At 37.5% G+C, this 18086-nt stretch overlaps 1 protein-coding gene across 6 annotated transcripts in view; it reads left to right on the top strand.

Annotated features, from left to right (window-relative positions):
• Positions 1-18086, top strand: part of PARD3B (par-3 family cell polarity regulator beta) — a 402580-nt gene that overhangs the window by 223683 nt on the left and 160811 nt on the right. For 4 of the 6 annotated variants that reach the window (XM_042040921.1, XM_042040924.1, XM_042040925.1 and 1 more), the window contains 2 exons: positions 6256-6276; positions 10037-10081. The exons of 1 other annotated variant lie outside the window; for it this stretch is intronic. In XM_042040921.1, coding sequence (XP_041896855.1) covers positions 6256-6276; positions 10037-10081 — 66 coding nt within the window. The remainder of the gene's footprint in view (positions 1-6255; positions 6277-10036; positions 10082-18086) is intronic. One more of the 6 variants, XM_042040922.1, reaches the window with a different exon arrangement.

Raw genomic sequence — 18086 nt, forward strand, 5'->3', positions numbered from 1 at the left:
CAAATATATCTTTTAGGTTGTTCAAAAATTGTTGTCTGTAGAAGTTACTGTTGAAAATGCCACTTGTGTTATAAAAGTAAAAAATAAAAAGGGTGATAACCAGTCTGATTGGGTATGTGAAGGTAAATCTACTACTTGAGACAGTCATGTAAGGAACTGGAGGGACTATGAAAGATCTGCACTATATTGTTTTATAAATAACAATAGATGAAGTAAAATTCCTTGCACATAGCTTGGCAAATAATGAAACTGAGGAAGATGAAAGCTAGGGCCTTTTACAGTCTTCCTCTAGCAAGCAGTGAAGTACCATGTTTGGCTTCCCACCTTTTGAAAGATTTTAAGCAGAAACTACTGTCTGGAAGAGGAAACGGAACAGAAACATGAAAATCTCAAGTGAAGTAACTGCAATATACAGTGCTTCAATTACAAATAAAATCCCAAGAGTTTGGTATACAAAAATGTTCTTCCAAATAGAACATTCATATAATACACATTCCAGGATGGATTTTTGGGAAAACAAAGTTATTTCTTAGGGTTTTTTGCTTGCTTCTTACTTAACTGCAGTCATGACCAGTAGTAACTTCTCATCCCAAGATGCAGCCGTGTACACATTACTGATTTCAGTGCACTGTTTCCTGAAAAAAAAAGGAAAGAGGGAAGTCATCTTTCAGCTAATTTGGTAGCAGAGGGGAGATGTCCTTTCTTTGAAATGTTCTAAGCCCTATTTTTCCAGGAGTCATGGGATGCTGTCCACTTACTACTTTTCTTTTGTTCTCAGGTTCTGTCAGTCCCTTTAAAAGCAAATCTAACATGATGAATGGAAGAAAACAGAGAATTGGAGTCCAGGAGGGGAGCTCTGAGGCCTTAGAACACGTGATTTAGATGCAGTTTCTTTCTTTTTAAACCAATTGTCTCTGAATCATGTGTCTCCACAGATCTGTGAAATCACTCAGAGACTGGGTCGAGAGACCCAGAATGACAATCACAGATTCAGTAGGCAACAGAACTGGTCTAATACAGGGCATAAATGTGAAATCTGTACTGCCACTCACTTAGGAAATATTCTACTTCACCTTGAAATGTGTATAATGCATCCAGTGCCTAATTATGAGGTTACAAAGGCAGGGATTGCTAAATGACATCACCATCTGAAGGATCATTGAAGATGGGTAAGAGAACATTTTAAACAGAAGAAAATCCAGATGTTATTATGGATTGTGAATCTTACATGAAAAGAGTAAATTCATTAAATTAGGGAGCTAGTGAAATTGCATAGTAAGGATCTTCCTGGCTTTGATGAGGCCTGATGTATATACAAGGCAAATCTGTTAAGTAAAGACTAGTTTATAATTACACAGGTTCACAGTGGAAACCCATTGGACACTGATGTTTATCCTTTCAGTTTTATATATATTTAGGCCCAGAAACCTTTGAGTGTTTAATCTGCTTTTCATTCATTTTTCATTCATACCTATTTACAAAATAATAATTGCTATAAATTAATATCCTCAGTGAATAATGTGAGGTAATAAGGATGGGTGAAAAAGTTTCAGTACTGCTAACATGTTGCATCAATTTGTTGTTGTCACTCTCCAGAGCAAACCCTGCAGTGAAAGGAACTTGGCATATCCAGCTGTAGGTTACTTGCCAGTGGGGCCGCTGGAGTTTATTGACACTTGATGCATGACTAAATTGTTGGTTGGGCAGCTGGGCAGGAGCAGAGGGCATGAACCACTGCCACCTGGTTATTTAGGCTGTCATGCCGTGAGTCCTATGCACTGACACAAGTCTTAATTGCCAAATTCACAGATAGCATGAACCCAAAAGTAGCATTGCCTGAAGTTGGTGTACTTCAAGAACTCATTTTCTTTCCAGATGAGTTAGTTTTTGCTTGAACCTACTTTAAAAAATAAAATAAAAATCAATGGCATGTGTCATTGAGTTACTGTTGTAGAAATCAAGGAAAAAAAAGAAAAAGGCACATCTAGTGGTAATGATATTTTTTTTCGTTTTGCAGATACGAGCAGAACTTGCCTCATATGTGCAGATGTCCTTATGCAGAGTGTGTGGGGGCAGGGTGACTGGTTCCCTGTTTTAGTATCCATCATTTCCACAGTGATCAAATGCTTCTCAAAATTTACAGCTTCATTCAGTGTAATAGGCTACAGATTAGTTCCATGTCAGCTATAAGTCTTAATGTTCTTCCCCGCTGCTGTGTTGAGATACTGACAGCACTTTCTGGATCACTGGCAGAGTTCATATCCTGAGTCTTACGGTATATATTTCTTTGCCTTGCCTACTTTTATTTTGAACAGGTGGTGATAAAAAGATCACAGGCCCCTGTTTTCTTCTGCTGATCCTGGCACCTGACACATCCTCTCAGTTGAATTTTTTTTTTTGTTCTTCAGCCATGGTCACCCATATGTTAGCAAAGCAAAGATTCCCCCTTATAACTGCGCCTTCAAGAATTTGTGCAGGGCCAAAGTCTGACTTTGTGCTAACCAGAGTTGCACTGCATGCCAAGCTTGGACTTGTGCTTAGAGCACAGTGTTAAAAATAATCAAAACAAAATGAAAAAGGTGGAAATAAATGTTGTATTTTCCCTTCCCACTGAACTGGAACACTTCTTTTGAAACTTAACAGCAGATTAAAAATTAAGAAATCAATGGCTTCTAAATAAGTCATTGGAAGGATGATTTTTCCCTTTCCTTTAACAACCTTCTATATACACACATTTTCACTTACATTACCACAGTTCTCTAGAGAAGAATTTCTATATAATATTTTGTCAGAATCCATTTTCAATAGTGTTTGTTTTTTTAATGATATTAAAAAGGTAATTTTTGTAATGTTAATGTGAAATTGTTTTTTAATGTTTTATTGGAAGGTGTAAATCAGCGTGCTCTATGAAAACGAAAGGAAAGAAGGTGTCTTATCTCCAACACCCTCACTTTCCATAGATCTTTATGCATGGGAGTGGTTTAGGCTGTGCATAAATGTACTGTAAAAACTACAGCCATGGGAATTGTATGCAAACACATGAAAGTGTGGCTTGTTTTAACCTGAAGCAACGTGAAATTGAATCATATGAATATATAGCAATTCTGTCGTGTATCAATTCAGGCGAAGTACTGTGTGGATTTTTATTTGAGGATGTTGCTTTAATAACCCATGACCACTATCCCAAGGTGCTGCTTAATTCCCTCTTCTTTTCTCCATCAAAGGCAAAACCCCATAAATTTTAACTGATTAAGCTCTATAGCCTGAAGAAATGGATATGTCCTTTACTTGATTTTAAATGTGAGTGAAATATTGTTTGCTGAAACATCATTAGACATACTTGGAGTCCCTTAACCTTGGGGCACATTTATTAAAATATTGGCCAACTTATTTATTTAGGAATAATTAGCAAGTAAATGTGCAAGGTATAAGGTATGGAGTATTCTGCAAGGAAGCTAGTATTTAACTAAATGCTAATTTCTTTGTCAGTGAAGGGATGCATTTGATTACAGTTCATACTTCTAAAACGCCTCAAAATAAAGGGAAACCTGTGTCCCATATCCAGAAGGATGTGGAAAATGCAATCAAGATGCTATTAGCTGCTTCATGGTTTGCTCTGAAGCAGATTATTGTTACTCTGAGTGTAATTTCTGTAAACTGAAATAAATATCTCAAAACATAGCCAAATGAGGACCAGACAGAGCTAATGAAGATTGCTCTTTCAAGCAATGTTTGGATTCAGATACAATTGAGAGAATGCATTTGGGAAGTCCCTAGTGAGAGTTGTGGTATTAGTGGGACAAAAAGTAGTTTGGTATTTTATAGTCATTGTTTTGTTAACCATGTCATATGTATGCAATACATTTATTTGGTTGCTTTGAGTTGAAACCAATTTCAGAACTGGATTTAGGAGCTAGTTAGGTTTGTTAGAGCATTAATGAGGAATTGGAGAAGCCAGATCAGAATTCTAAGAATCTTTTCAATGTTACTGGCTTATAACAGTAATTTAACGAATCATCTTTGGAAGAGAGGCTTTTCAAAAACAAAAATGTTACGGGTTTAGGAAAAACTATATTGCTTATGGCTGTGATTGTCTTTGGTATCAAGGGCTAAAAGATATTTTAACAATATTCTAACATCATGAGTTGCTTTCTAGTACTGTCAGATTAGATGTACATTTTCTGAGGGTACTCTGCAGAATCAGTTTTTACAAATGACCACAATGCAGTTTTCATAGTTTAAATGACTTTCAAATTTCTGTTTGTAAGATCTATAAGTCAGGAATGAAACAAAATCATTTCTTAAGTGATAGGGACACTGTTAAATGAATTGAAATAAGACTGAAATTAGGTTTTTCCTGTTTGTGAAGAGAGGCTTTTAACAAGGCTAATTTTGTTGTTCAGTTTTACACCAAATCTGCACTGATGCAGTTGACGGGATGGTGAGTTGTGGCATAAAGGCAGAAGTGGGCAGATGAGAATATCAACTTTCTGGACTGGTTTTGTAGAAGTCATCTTAAGACACAAGGAAGTTTGTTGTGGAGCAGACTGAGAGCATCGTGTGAGCTGTGATGGTGACACAGCTGAGAACGTAGTAACACATGCTTGAGGTGGTTTTTTTAGGCTGCTTTAGTGTTAAGTTTGAGTGGATCTGTTAATGCAGTTAGATTATGAAAGTGTTGGGGGAGAAAACAGCAATTAAGTTAATGTATAGCTACTCTAAGAAAGAAGGTAAAGATGATAATGAAGTAACTTTTAAGAACACTGGTATAAATATATGTTGTCTAAACTTTGTCTTAAATCTGTTCCCTATCAATGCTTTCAATCAGTGAATGACAGATTACATTAGGAACTTGTAGTTTAACCCTAGGAATTTGGAAGAAGTGTTAATGACATGCGGAAGACGTGCAGCGGGGGAGTTTTAGCCTAGTATGGTTTCTCTGGAACAGAGGTGAGAGGGGATTAGAAAAGACAACAAAAGTGTAAAAGAAGCCGTGATGGCCTCAATTAACAGTGTAATCTTCAAGAACGAGTAGTTATGGCACTACAAGAAAGTGAAGAAATTTGTATCATGCCGGCTGGGAAATTGTAAAACAATGGTTTTTTTCTGCCGGGAGAAAAACTTCCATTTAAACTTAAATGTGCCCAGTGGACAGCCTCAACTGTACTGCTGGTTCTTCAACAAGCAGTAGTAATACTAAATGCAAGCTTAAGCACTTTCATTCTCATGTGCTGACACACAAGATGTATCCCTTGGGGATCTTCTCCGAACACAATTGAATCGAAGTATTAAATCAGTTCTAACAAAATTGTTCTGAAAAATCTAATTAGAGAAAACCTTGTATGGGAGAGAAAAAGAATCCAGAATCTCAGTTTGGGTGTGATTTATTCCTGCCTTTGAATGTGCTGAACAGGGTATCCCAAATATTGTGTTAGATGCCATTTTGGAAAAGGCTTACCCTTTTTTTTTTTTTTTCCCCTTGGCCCTCGTGCAAGCCTTTTGGTAGTCTCAGAGCTTTTCAACACTGAACAGAAAGCTATTAAGGACTCCTAAACCTTCATGAGTGAGTAGTTGGTGGATATCTGGGTGACCCCAGAATAAAAGCCCTTATATGAAGGACAGGTGAGGAGAGGGAATTACTGAAGGAAAATATTTTAAGACAGTGCAAGTTTGCCCTTTCTGATACACACATTTTATTGCTACTGTGGATTTTAGCCTGTGGTATTTGTATGCAGCACTTCAGGGCAAACCTAGAACAGAAATCAGCATTTTCTAAGTGGTGGTTGTGAGACAACAATTGACACCACTTCTCTGAGTGATTTATGCCGCTCCTCGATGGGGAAACGCTTCACCCAGAAAATAAAACTGGCAGGAGAATTATGTCCTTGGCACTATCACTGACTAAAATTAATGGATGATGCACTGTCTTCATTATGATGAAAGGGCTGGGTAAGGATACCAGGAAAAAACAGTGACCCATTTGAGGCTTTGCTTTCTTATCATGTGTTTTTACCATAGGAACTGATGGCTTCTGAAAAGTATAGAAGCATTATTTATATATGTAGTTCGGGAATACAGCCCTTATGGATTGATTCATGTACAATGAGAAATTTTATATTTGGCTTCCTGTTAACTAAAAAAGGTATTTGTTAGGAAATTTGTTTTTTAGGAAATTCTTTTGTGTTTCAGTATCTTGTATTATTATTCCTCATTAATTGTAATTTTAATCCTTGTTTGCTTCTTTTCTGAGCACAGAACTGCAGCTGGTCTTCAAAGGTACGTGTCAGTTTGTCCAGCAGAAACACATGTGACTTTTGCATGTTTAGAAGATTTTTTAGTAGCTCTTGGTCAATGTGCAAAACTGATCCTTCACAAAAGAGTCCCTTAAGCAGCACCCTGTATCTTGTGAACGGTAGTAACTCTTTCGTTTGGGGAAAAGTAATGTAATGGTTCAGCAATTGAACTGGGCAGAAGGAGGGAAATTGGTTATCATGATTGGCAGCAGCATTGATTTGTGCTTCTCTAAACCGCAGTTTGGAACTAGATTGTTTACCTGTGTGTAAGCCTGGACTGTATTTGAGGCAAACTTTGAGAGGTACAGAAGGTGGTTGTGTGCTAAACGATTGGAAGTCACGCAATTCAAATGGCTACCTTGAGTAGGGCACAGAAATGGCAGTCAAAGCATGTACGTGGAAGGACATGAAGGCACGTTGGGTGCTTTTACTGTTGCTAAACAATACTATTTATTTTCTTGAAGCAAAACAGCACTCCAGAATATTACCGTAGGAAATACTAAAAAATTCTGATCATTCATGGCATAGAGAGATGGGGTTTCTTACCCTCTCTAGTGGTTGTTGGCGTAGTTTAAAAAAAAGTGACAGTTGTTTGCTATCAGCTGGACAGATTTGTTTGGTTTGGTAATATTCCATCTTGCATAATCTGTGGTCTTTCTAGGCCTCCAAATGTCCATGTTTTTATTAAGTAGCTGTAGAACTTCTTTCATTTTTATTTCAGCAATTACTTTGAGTAGTGACGGTGAATGCATAACTGGTTTCTGTGGTGAAAATGTGGTTCCTAAATAATAGATGTTACTTTAAAAGAGCTGGCATGATTTCTACGGACAAACATTAATAACTTCATGAACTAACAATCCCTGGGGTTCCAGGGACCTTTCAAAATGTGAAGTATTTGTTTGATTCACAAATTAAGGAGAAGTGTCTTCTTGTTAGTGAATCTATTTATTCTCTTGTACGAACCTTTTTTTTTTTTTTTTTGAGATTTTTCTTTGCTGTCCCCAAATTAGGTGGTTTTGGGGTTTTTTGAGATGTTATGCATTTAATAATTCTGGCTCAAGAATATACAGTAATTCTAGTGTCTTCATAAAAAGTTACTTGTGCATTCCCAAGTATGATCTTTTTGAGCTGAAATATTTCAGTTATTTGCAAAGTAATTACTATTTGATGTTAAAATAATTAGAATTCTTTTTACTTGAGTTCTAAGAGTAGATGGTATTTTTTCCTTGTTTAAAATCTTTCAGGTGATTTTCTACAAAGACAGGCTAACACTAGTAGAATCTTAGAAAATAAATTTCCTCTTAGTTCTTGTCTTTTTTCAAAGGCCAAGGACTAGAGAGAGACTATTTTTGTCATAACTGAATGTTTGTATCAATTTTGAACAACGTGCAAAGAAGTGTTTTCAAATGGTGTTTTGTGTAACAGGATGTCCAGTGTACTTCCTAAATGAAATCTTTAGTTTTCAACCTTGGCATACAAAGTATTTATCTTCTGTTAGCCTTTTTCTTTTTTTCCTTTTTTTTTTTTTTCTGTTGTCTTCTCCTTGTTTCCAGGGGAAACAAGGGAAGGAATAGGATTCTTTTCCAGTGGTCTTTTCTGTGCTACTCCTGTTCAGTCTAATGAAAGATGGCCAGCCTAGAAGGCCCTGCCTAAGCGTAATAACCCATGAAATGAAAACTACCCTGTGGAGGTGCACACGTATTTTGCTCAAACTTTGATATAGAACTTTAATATTTGCATTTCCCAGTTTTTGTGCATGTGTGTGCTTAAACTCATAATGCTAACCTTGTATTTTGGTAAGATTATTTTTCATTTTTTAATCATTTTATTCTTCCTTTTTTCCCTCCAGTATTAAAATCTAATTTTTGTGTGTGAAGCTGGTGTGTAAAGTATGATTATGTTAAATGGATTTATCCCTTTTAATAATATAAAACTTAGTTTCAGGCAAACCTAGTCATCAGCATAGTTTTAAAAAAAATACTATGAACCTTGGGTTTTGTCTTTTTTCTAAAGTTCCTATGTACTGTAACATTACCTGCTTTAAGTAATTATCATACATTATACTGGTTGCCATTAGTGACTGCTGTAATTAAGGTTGTGAATCAGTTTCCATTATAATCCCTTGTTTTCACACAATCATAACTTGTCAGAGCACTGATCTTTAGGACCAAAGTTTTCCACAGTTGTTTTGCTTAGAGAGAAATTTGAGGGGAGGGAGGAGGAAGATGAGTTTGAACTATCCTTATAGTAAATCCTAAATCCTTGTCCAGTCATTTGGCGTTATAGGATCAAACTGCATAGCAAGGAGTTCAATAGTTATCATTTCCAGGGACTAGAAAAAAGTTGAAAGGTCAAAGAGCGCAGAACTTCCTTGAGTTTTGTTTGCACTTCTAATTTTTACTAGTCCCACTGCCGTTTTGTTTAGCAGAATCGCTACATAATGCTGCAAACAGAATTAGTCTTACCTTATTAGCACTGTCATCCCACAAAAACTCTACACTATGTCAGTTTGCTGATAATCAGGTGACAATTAGATCACGGAAGTAGAGAAGAGATACAGTGGTCATTTGTGGATTCATGACTCCAGTTGTGAATCCCAGTCCTGAATCTTGATTTTTGAGGATAAAAGCTTCCCTAAATGTCAAGTGGGGAGGCAATATAAGAAAATATTTACTGTGATTATTTTCCCAGTAGTAACTCCCAAGTGTCAGTAACTACTGTACTGCTCTTTCCTGGGTAGAAAATAGCAGGTTCTTGTATCATTACAGATAACCCTCTATGTAAACTTTTTATAGTGACCGCTATACAGAGCTTGTTTAAGTTTGCATTTATGGAATTTTTGGTATGACTTGACAATTTATTTTATCATATAAAGAGATTATGTTTTAAGGCGAGCTATAAGGGAGTGCTTGGGCAGGCAGAGTTGAAGGATAAGCTTTCAACCCTCACATTCATTTCCTGTTCTTGTTTTATCATCCCTAACATTACATTTACCACCGTTTCTTTGCATAGAATTCGTTTTAAGAAATAGTGATTGGTTCTTCCCCTCAGCCCTCCAGGAGAGTATTTTAATTAGTTTCTTGAGATATGTGATGATAAACTGAAGTTACTGAACAGAACTTCCAATTCCTGTTACATTCAGAATTTGCTCCTCCACTACTGTCTGCAAACTGTTGCTACTGCAAACAACTTCCTTTATAAGATGATGTGAAATACTCCAAAGTTACAATTTATAGACAAAATAAAATATAACATACAAAACATGCATAAGCCTTCAAAAAGATCAGTGTTTGGGAGACCTTATTATCTGCAGAGGTCCTGTGAGGCAGTGAGATGTCTTGCAGATGGGAAGGTTTCCACATCTGGATTCTTTTTACAATTGAGGTCTTTGATCTGAAAATGTTACAACTCTCCTATGCCCTGTGATTTGTCTGGCAAGATGAGTTATTTACAAGTGCAATTGCTCTTCTGACAACTCAGTTTTGAGTGTGTAAGTGCTGAGGTCCTGATCTGTAACCCACAAGGACTGCTGGTAGTCCTTTTATTGGTTTCAGAGGGCTTTGATTCAGATATTTGGACTTTGAAGCACCCCATGGGGATTAGGTAAAGAAAGGCTTTTTTTTTTCATATTATTATAATTTAAAGATTCATGATGCTGTGTCTGAAATAATATGACAGTGTTTCAAAGGCTTGTGAATTTAAATAAGTTTCTGATCTTTGTGTCTTTTCTTTTATTTCTCCAGTGGCAGATGAAAGCAAAGTTGGTTTGTTGGCCGGACACAAATTGGGTAAGCTGTCCTCCTATTTTGGAGAAAAAGTCAGCAACTTAAAAGTAGCATGGGCAGTAAATGAAATCAGCTTCCAGAAACTGTGGTGATGAAGAGGCCAATTGAGGCATTACTTTGTATGCACTGACTCCAAGTTGAATGATGATGAATGAGGGATTGCTCTTAACCAGGTAGTGTATGTTGCCAAGTCATTCTCAGGAAGAGTTGTAACTTTATTTTTCAGTACAGGTGTTGTAAATTGAAGAAAATGCACTTTCAAATAAGTGGAAGTGCAGTGTCTCTTATGGAGTGTAGAGACTTAAACAATACACACTTTGAGAAGTACAAGTGTTTCTTTGCTTTCTCTTCTTGCTCTGAGTTGCCCTTCCATTACCAGGAATATGGAAGACAACACTAAAAAAATTCTACAGAGTAAAAAAAAGTGTTACAGCTTTTCCTTTCATTGTGCAGGAGAAATAATTTGGTTTTTCTTAAACTTTTCGGGTGATAATAATAAAAGAAAATTAGCCCATAGTGCTGTAATTACTGTACCTGCTTACTAAATAAGTTCACCAACCATGCCATGGTATTGTACAACTTGCAGCTGTTGTATTGAAAAAACTTCCAAGGCTATGTCACGTAAGATTGTAATTTTTCATGAGCTGTGGGTAAGCTGACATGAGAAACCTTAAACTTCCTAGAAAACTTTAGTTATTCGGCAATCTCTTCTGATGTTAGAACATCCTGAAGTTTCAGGCTGCCCCTTTGTAGCACATTGTACATGCCTTTTTCCACTCTATTGATAGATCTAAGAGGCTGAATTCATGTAAAGGAAGGTCAGCTGTGAGATTCCTGATTGTTCATGGTATTCCTTCTCTCTACAAGTGGGTGTCCTCCTTTAGTTTTCTGGTGTGGATTTTCCTTATCTGAAGACTTTTTCCTGAACTTAGTAGACAAATTCTTTTTAAATTTTTTTGGCATCTTTCCTAAGCCTGTGAAGTTCTTGGATTCTCTTTCTGAATCAGGGAATAGTTCATATGTCTTGTAATATTATCACTCCTGGGAAGAAAAACAGTTCTTCCAGCTTTCTCTTTTGGGAATGTGAAAGCTTCAAAGAAATGATCTTGTCAACTTGAAGAAGCTGGGGGTGTTGCCCTTGGACTTTTCCCTGTTCAGAAAAATTACTACAAACATTGCAACATCATGCAGTTTACCAAAGATCAATGGAATTTGCTGCTATCAAAGAATATTGGAGGGGTGAGATTATAACTCTTTGGCAATCAATTGTTGTAGGTACATTAAGCTTTATATGTAATTTTTAGTAGCATTTGATATTTCTTCTGCGCACTTCTGCAGATTCTTGAAAACTGACTTTGAAAAGTTTTCTGTTTGAAGACACCTACAAATTTTATATGAACATGTAGACCCATGTTTATTGAACTTTGGCTTGTTTGCTTTACTTATTCCTCACAGATCTCTTACATATACCTAAGATCTTCCTTCATAAACTAAAATCAGTGGCCAGCAGATCACCCAAGGAATAGACACAAAGATTCCTCAAGTTGTTTCTTTTTTTTTTTTCCCTTTTAGGAATAAAAGAGTCTAGCTAACTTCTGAGAGGGTTGGTGTATAAATTATTTTTGTTGGTCCTATCCACTTTACTGTTCAAATACCATTGGAAAACATTTCTCCTGCTCGCTATGTTCCATTTCCTAATGCTTCATAAAGAGAAATCAAGCTGAAATTTTGGTTTCCTCATTTTTCCATTCATATATTTAATTTAAAGGTCTGTTCAAGAACGCAGTGTTCTTTTTCTCTGGTCCCTCTTTACTCTATGCTTTCTAGAATTATATGTCATATGTGCAATTTTCTGGCATTCAGTCACACCACAGAACTCCTGTTTTAACATCATTCATTGTGCTGCCTTCCTGTAGGGACCTTAAGAATGTTAAAAAGGAGACATTGCAGCTTCTTGTGCTGCAAGCAGTTATTTTCTCATTACAAAATGAAGAGTTTCCATCCTATTCTAGACTTCAGGAAACTAAATGTATTTCTCTACAGAATTAATTATCACCTACTCACAATCAATGCAATTATCCTATCTCTCCTTCACTTGTTCTATAGAATACGCAGCAGAGTAATTCTCTCTAGGGAAATATCCTTTCTGTTTCTTCTGGGGCAATGGCTCTTCAGTTTAGTCTCAGCCTTTGGTACAGTTACTTTGTCCCTCACATATTACATGTTACTGAGCAGCAGCAGCAGGAGTTAGAGGCGTGCATTCATTTCAAAAAGCGTGAAAACAATTCTCCGTAAGACTCAGGAATTAGAAGGATCTGTAGCTCTAGCCCCATCTGTCTCTTTGTATATTGCACTCAGGAGCAGTAGCTCCTTTCCCCCCACCCTCCTTAAAAAGTAGATTTGATTTTTAGAGGTATGTCTAGATACATCCTGAGCTTGTAAGCATGTTCTGTGGGAAGATGGCAGGAGCTTTGTTCCACATGTGTATGTGACCCTCATAGAAACCCCCCCGTGAATTCTGGTTCTCAAACCTGGCCTGTCCTTGATCTGGCTGGATGGAAAACCCCTGCTGTGGTTACAGGTGTTCTTAGTGTTGAAAATGTTTTCCACAATGCCATCAGCAAAAGCAGTGAAGTGCTGTATTGATGCCTCCTTGTCCTTTTCTGGAAAAAAAACAGATTTCAGGCTGTGTGTGTGTAAGACAACTTCTCTGAATCCTCTAAGGAAGAATTTGTCCTCTGTAACCTTCCTGTGTGCTCAGCAATGGTATGCCAATACCAATGATGAGAATGAGAAGCAGACAAGCGGTGCCTCTGTTGTAAAGCAGAGAAGATCCTTAAAAATTCACAAAGATGAAAAATCAGCAAGCTTTAGCTTAGTTTTTCATAAACTCCTAGCTTCTTCTAAAAGCAGTTCTAGGGCAGTTAAGAGAATATCTTTATAAAGAAGAGCAAGACTTGCATATTGAGTACTGAAAATGAGTACTGAATTTTTTGCAGCTATTTTAATTTTTTTTCTTAAATTCTTTTTTGTGTTCTGATTTACTGCTTAGAACACTTCTAGTATGTATTGACTGTCTGCTGAGGTCCCTGCTGACACAGCTCTTTCAGATGATGCAGTGCTGGAGAAAAGCTGATGAGTCTTTCTTTATGAGCTCTGACATATTAATTAGCAAAATGGTCAAAAAAGCTTTCCTATTTTTATTTTAATGTCACTAGACCATGCTTTTGGCTGGGGTTGTGTTTCAAGACAGTTCTGAGACAAGATGAGTAAGATCTTATTTTCTTGCTGGCTGCTATGTGAGGAGCATGTGACTGGGCTATGGCTTAGTACCAGCAAGGCTGAGTGATAGGGGGGTAGCTCTGTTACCAAGCTGAATTTGAATTAATGCTATGTGTTTAAACCACAACATATGGCAAGAGATAGGGTTAGGATCTGAGTAGGAAAAGGCCCATTGGGATAGTTGGAAGGATGCTTCTGGTCAAGCTCTGTCCCTTAATGTTAATTTTGCTGGCAGTGCAGTTCCCATGTGGCTGTTCAGCCTGTAGGTAAGGTTAGTGTTCTGGAAAAGAAGGTCTGGAGAGGCAGCTGTACAGCTAAACCCTGCAAGGCAGGCTATCCTGGGACCTGAGTGCCATCACAGCTGTACTGCTTCGTGTGTGGGTGACTGAGTTGTGGTTAAACTGCAATTCAGATGAAAAGTGGAGATAGTTCGGAATAATTTAGGTTAAAGGTCTTGGTGTATCTCTGCATCCTTTAATGGCAGGATGTATTCTGCATTAAGGACATTTTTCTGAGGTTTTGTAAAGGCTAAGTGTGAGCTATTGGAACACCAGAAAAATCCTGTGGTTTTTGCGTAGTTCCGTAGCACAAGAGGCTTCCTTTTAATCAAGGATTCTGGTGGGGGTTAATAGTGGATTTAGGAAAGACTACGGAAAGCTTGGTGCATGCTGCCGGGCTTGTTTGAGACTGCTGCCATTATAATAAGTTTGATTTGCAGGTAACACAATTATGTCGAAGAGGTGGATAGGGAAGTGCTGTTCTCCTCTCCTTATGCCTGATCTTATAATTTTATTAAATAAGCCTTCTTGCTGCTGTAGATGTCATTAAAGCTCAGCTTTTCAAAGGGAGCATTGGGTTTAGTACTGGGTTCATAAGGATTTATATAGTAACCAGGTCCACAGTAGAAAAGACTCACATAAATGACTGAGCTGCCTGGCATACGCAATGAAGTGTCTGTCCAAACAAGGGCCTTGCCACTAACTGAAAGCATCTAGCATATGGAATCTGACCCTTCCCTTTGCATTTCTGAGAGGAGAAAAAAGGTCGATTTGAAATTTTTTTTATTCTCTTTGAGAATAAGTGTAATACTTGGCTGCTTCAATCATTCTTGTAAATGTGAAGAGGACTTGTGTACTTCACAGTCTGCAGTATACCTCAGCAATACCATTGTAGCCTGACCTATGTGTCTTGGCTTGGATACTGGATATAAGCAGTGTCATGTCGCTGGAAACTGTGCAATGTGATTTTTCCCTTCGTTCAGCCCGTGTGATGCTCGGTGCCATTTCAGTGTGACTGGCTCAAAAACTGAGCAAGTACCTTTCTATGATGCTTCAGTTTACTCTGTTACCCACAACTCGTGGCTCTGTAAGCTTTGAATAATTAAACTGTGGATTATGTTTGATGTTTTATTGTGGAGCATATTTTTGCAAGTTTTTTTGCTCTTTCCCTGTTACATTCACTTGGACATCTCTCTTTTAATGATTATATTCTTGTGGTAGTAGTGTTGTTATTATCAACATTATTATCATTATCAACTTTGATTATGATTCTCCAAGCAAAGTGTTCCTTTGAACTTATGGTTCCAAATAAGTTGTCATCTGAGAATATGTATCAGTTCATGCAACTGAGAAGCAAAAAAAAAAAAGTTCCTTTTTTCCTGCAGGTCACTTGTGGAGTGAATGTTTTCTCCTTTATTTATGTCTGGCAAAGTATAAAGCCAAGGATGTTACATGAATCTATTATATTGTTGGGGTTTAAAACTGTTTCTAGTCCAAAAATTAAAACACTCAGCTTTCGTTGAATCTCTGACTGCTGTGGTTTTTTGCTTTTCCTCAAACACAATTTGTCTAGTGAACCTAGGAGGATGCATTAACTTCCGTAATACTCGATGCCAATATGGCTTTGCTACCCTTTTTTAATGGACTTAATTTTTTATTTTTTAGCATGTATAATAGTGTTACATATTATATGTTGTTGTAACTATCTTCATTGATTAGAGCTGGGAGGGAATGGCGAGGCTTGATTAACACTGCTAGTTGCACAAAAACTGTATATATTTGTGCATGAGAAGTTTGCTTTTTCATTGACTCAGGAAAAGGAGGGCTGAACACTTACCAGTTCTGTGCTTCAAACCATTATTCTAAATTAACAGAACTTTCTGTATTGTTACATTTTAGTGAAAAGCAGTTTTTAAGTTAAAATCTCTTCTGAATGTCAGGCTGGAGGTCTTTACAGTCCCCCATGCATGCCAGGTCAGTGTGACTGATAAACAGCTCTCAGATAACGTAGTTACATGGTTCTCCTCTGTGGAAGGAAACAAGCGCTCATTTTTACTCTTGAGAAGAATCATTTTATGCTCCCAGTAACTCACCAGCTGTAACTATTCCTTTGACAGCTTTTTTTCCTTTTTTTTTTTTGGTTTTTTTAAGACTTTATTAGCTGTGTGATGATGATTTGTTGTGACCCCTTTTTTGTTAGGTCCTGAGAAAGTCATCTGTAGATAAAAATCCCTCACTTGAGGGTGATGGTTGATGCTATGATGTTGATCTAAAAGCTTGCTGCTGCCGAATAAAGCAGTCTTGGGCACCATGCCTCCTATCTGCAGCTGCCTGGTTTCCATTACTACTTTATTCCAGTCCCACAGCTTAGCTGGTGAGATGGTTAAGAGAGCTAAACCAGCCAAAAATTAAAACAAGAAAGACAAAAATGAATAGTACTGAGATTATCTCCTTGAACCACTCATTTGAGAGACAAGCTTGCACACTAGTAGAAGGGAAGCTCAGCAAGTGGATGGATGTGACAACTGTGAGGCAGCTGTCTACTAAATCACCCTACCTACTATGTCAAACTATATCTTTATTAAATTCAAATGCCAGACTTGCACTGATGGTTTGTTTTGTTTCTATTTTTTTAACATTTTTTTACTTACCGTGAATAAAACCATTTTTTCAGTGGCAGGACCAGGGAATAAAAAGTGGCAGTAAACCTCTGCAAACTGAACAAAAGCATCCCTGCTGTCTCATCCTTAGGTTGTAAGAATCTTTTCTAAAATCACTTATTCACTTTGATTTTATGAATGCTTTGTGTTCTGTGACTCTTAGTGTGCTTTGTATTAAGATACAGCAGAGCAGTGCCCATTGGTCTTTCTTTGAATTACAGTTATTAAAGTGAATAGATCTGATCTGCTGAGAACAATAACAAGTTTGCAGGAGGAACCTGTTTCCCTCCATGTTGTTGTGCGGGATTTAAGATCTAGAGCAAAACTGAATTTAGACCAACAGCAGTGCAGATGCAAATTCAAGGGTCTATAATTGAGTTTTTATAAAACAGCACATTGACTGAGTATTTTCCTGTTATCCTATGATAGGTTTGTATTCATAAAGGCCGAGCTACGTGTTTCTGCCCCCCTTCTCTCTATGCCAGCATTATTATTCCTATAATTCCATTATGAGCTGTTGTGGGAAGCTAACCTAGCAGAAAAATAATTCTACAAGAAAGAATAGTATTCTTCTGGTTTAGTCCAGGGAGCAAGAAAGAGGAGGTTCAGGAGAAGAGAAGAATGACTTTGTAACTGACATTTTTTGATCCAGGGATCAGCCTAAGCTGAAGAAAGTTGACTGGGGTGGAGGGGGTAGGCAGACAAATCTGAGGTAGAAAGTGTGGATGAAAGAAGATTTGTGGATCTTCAGAGATGTCTTTGTGCTGAAAGAAAGGAAGTGGAGGAGCAAATTTAAGTCTCTTTTATTGTCCTGAGCACTAAACTAAAAGTGAGTTTCTGAGAGGTTTGCTTAATGGCCAGTGAAAGTTGGTTTTGTGTATTTTTGACTGTGTGATGTTACTTGTTCTTAATGTACTATGATTGTCTCTTAGTTTTGTTCGGGCTGCTGTGCTCTGGGTCTGGTCCTGTCCTAAGGGTGAGAGAAGGTTGAGCAGTGCCTGAAAGCAGCTGCATCTGACAAGCAAGGAGAGAGAAGCTTTCGTAAGGGCCAGATGGAGTGAACATGCAGCTCAGACAGAAAGAACAGTTTTCTTTAAGAACCACAGGGACTGGGTAGGGTTTCTTTCAATCCAGCTGATCACAGAAAGCTGCTCAACCAGAGAACAAATGACCCTGTAAAAGCCTAAGCTAAGCAGAAACATTTATTTCACTCTGTCTCACACAGAAAATGATAATTTTCTGTGCTATGAAAGTGTAGTAAACCATCCCTGGCTTCAACAGCAAAGCCCTTTTCATGTTCTCACTTTAAAAACAAAAGTGCATGTACATCTACTGAGGAAGTCTTAAACAACTTGGACTTCTCTATGAAGGAAGCTTGTGTCCTGAAAGTGGACCAAAGTAAGATATTTCAATTTGACAAGCATGAAATAAAACTTAAAAGTTCCTGCTGGTAGGAACTTTAGAGAATACTCCTGTGAATGCATAGGTAGGGAACTGCCTGCTAAAGCTGCGACATTAGTTTATTAGAGCAAGATGCTGAAGAGGGATTCTGCGTGTGAGGAGTGCCTTATTTTTAAATGTGGGTAAACTCTGAGTGCCTGACAGAAAGAACAGCCTTTTCCCAGAGAAGAAGGCCTGATCTGGCAGATATCCAAACTACAGTCTTTGAGAATAAACAACAGTGGTGAAAGATTTGCTTCTTTTTGATCACATCTCAGTAATACAGGAATTATGCATTACCTAGTATGAATCGTTGGCATGCGGAGGTTGCAAACCCACAGCCTTTTT

Source organism: Corvus kubaryi, unplaced genomic scaffold (genome assembly GCF_017639235.1).
Source record: "Corvus kubaryi isolate FWS band 111438036 unplaced genomic scaffold, C.kubaryi_AGA036_p1.0 37396, whole genome shotgun sequence".
In the NCBI taxonomy this organism is placed as follows: Eukaryota; Metazoa; Chordata; class Aves; order Passeriformes; family Corvidae; genus Corvus; species Corvus kubaryi.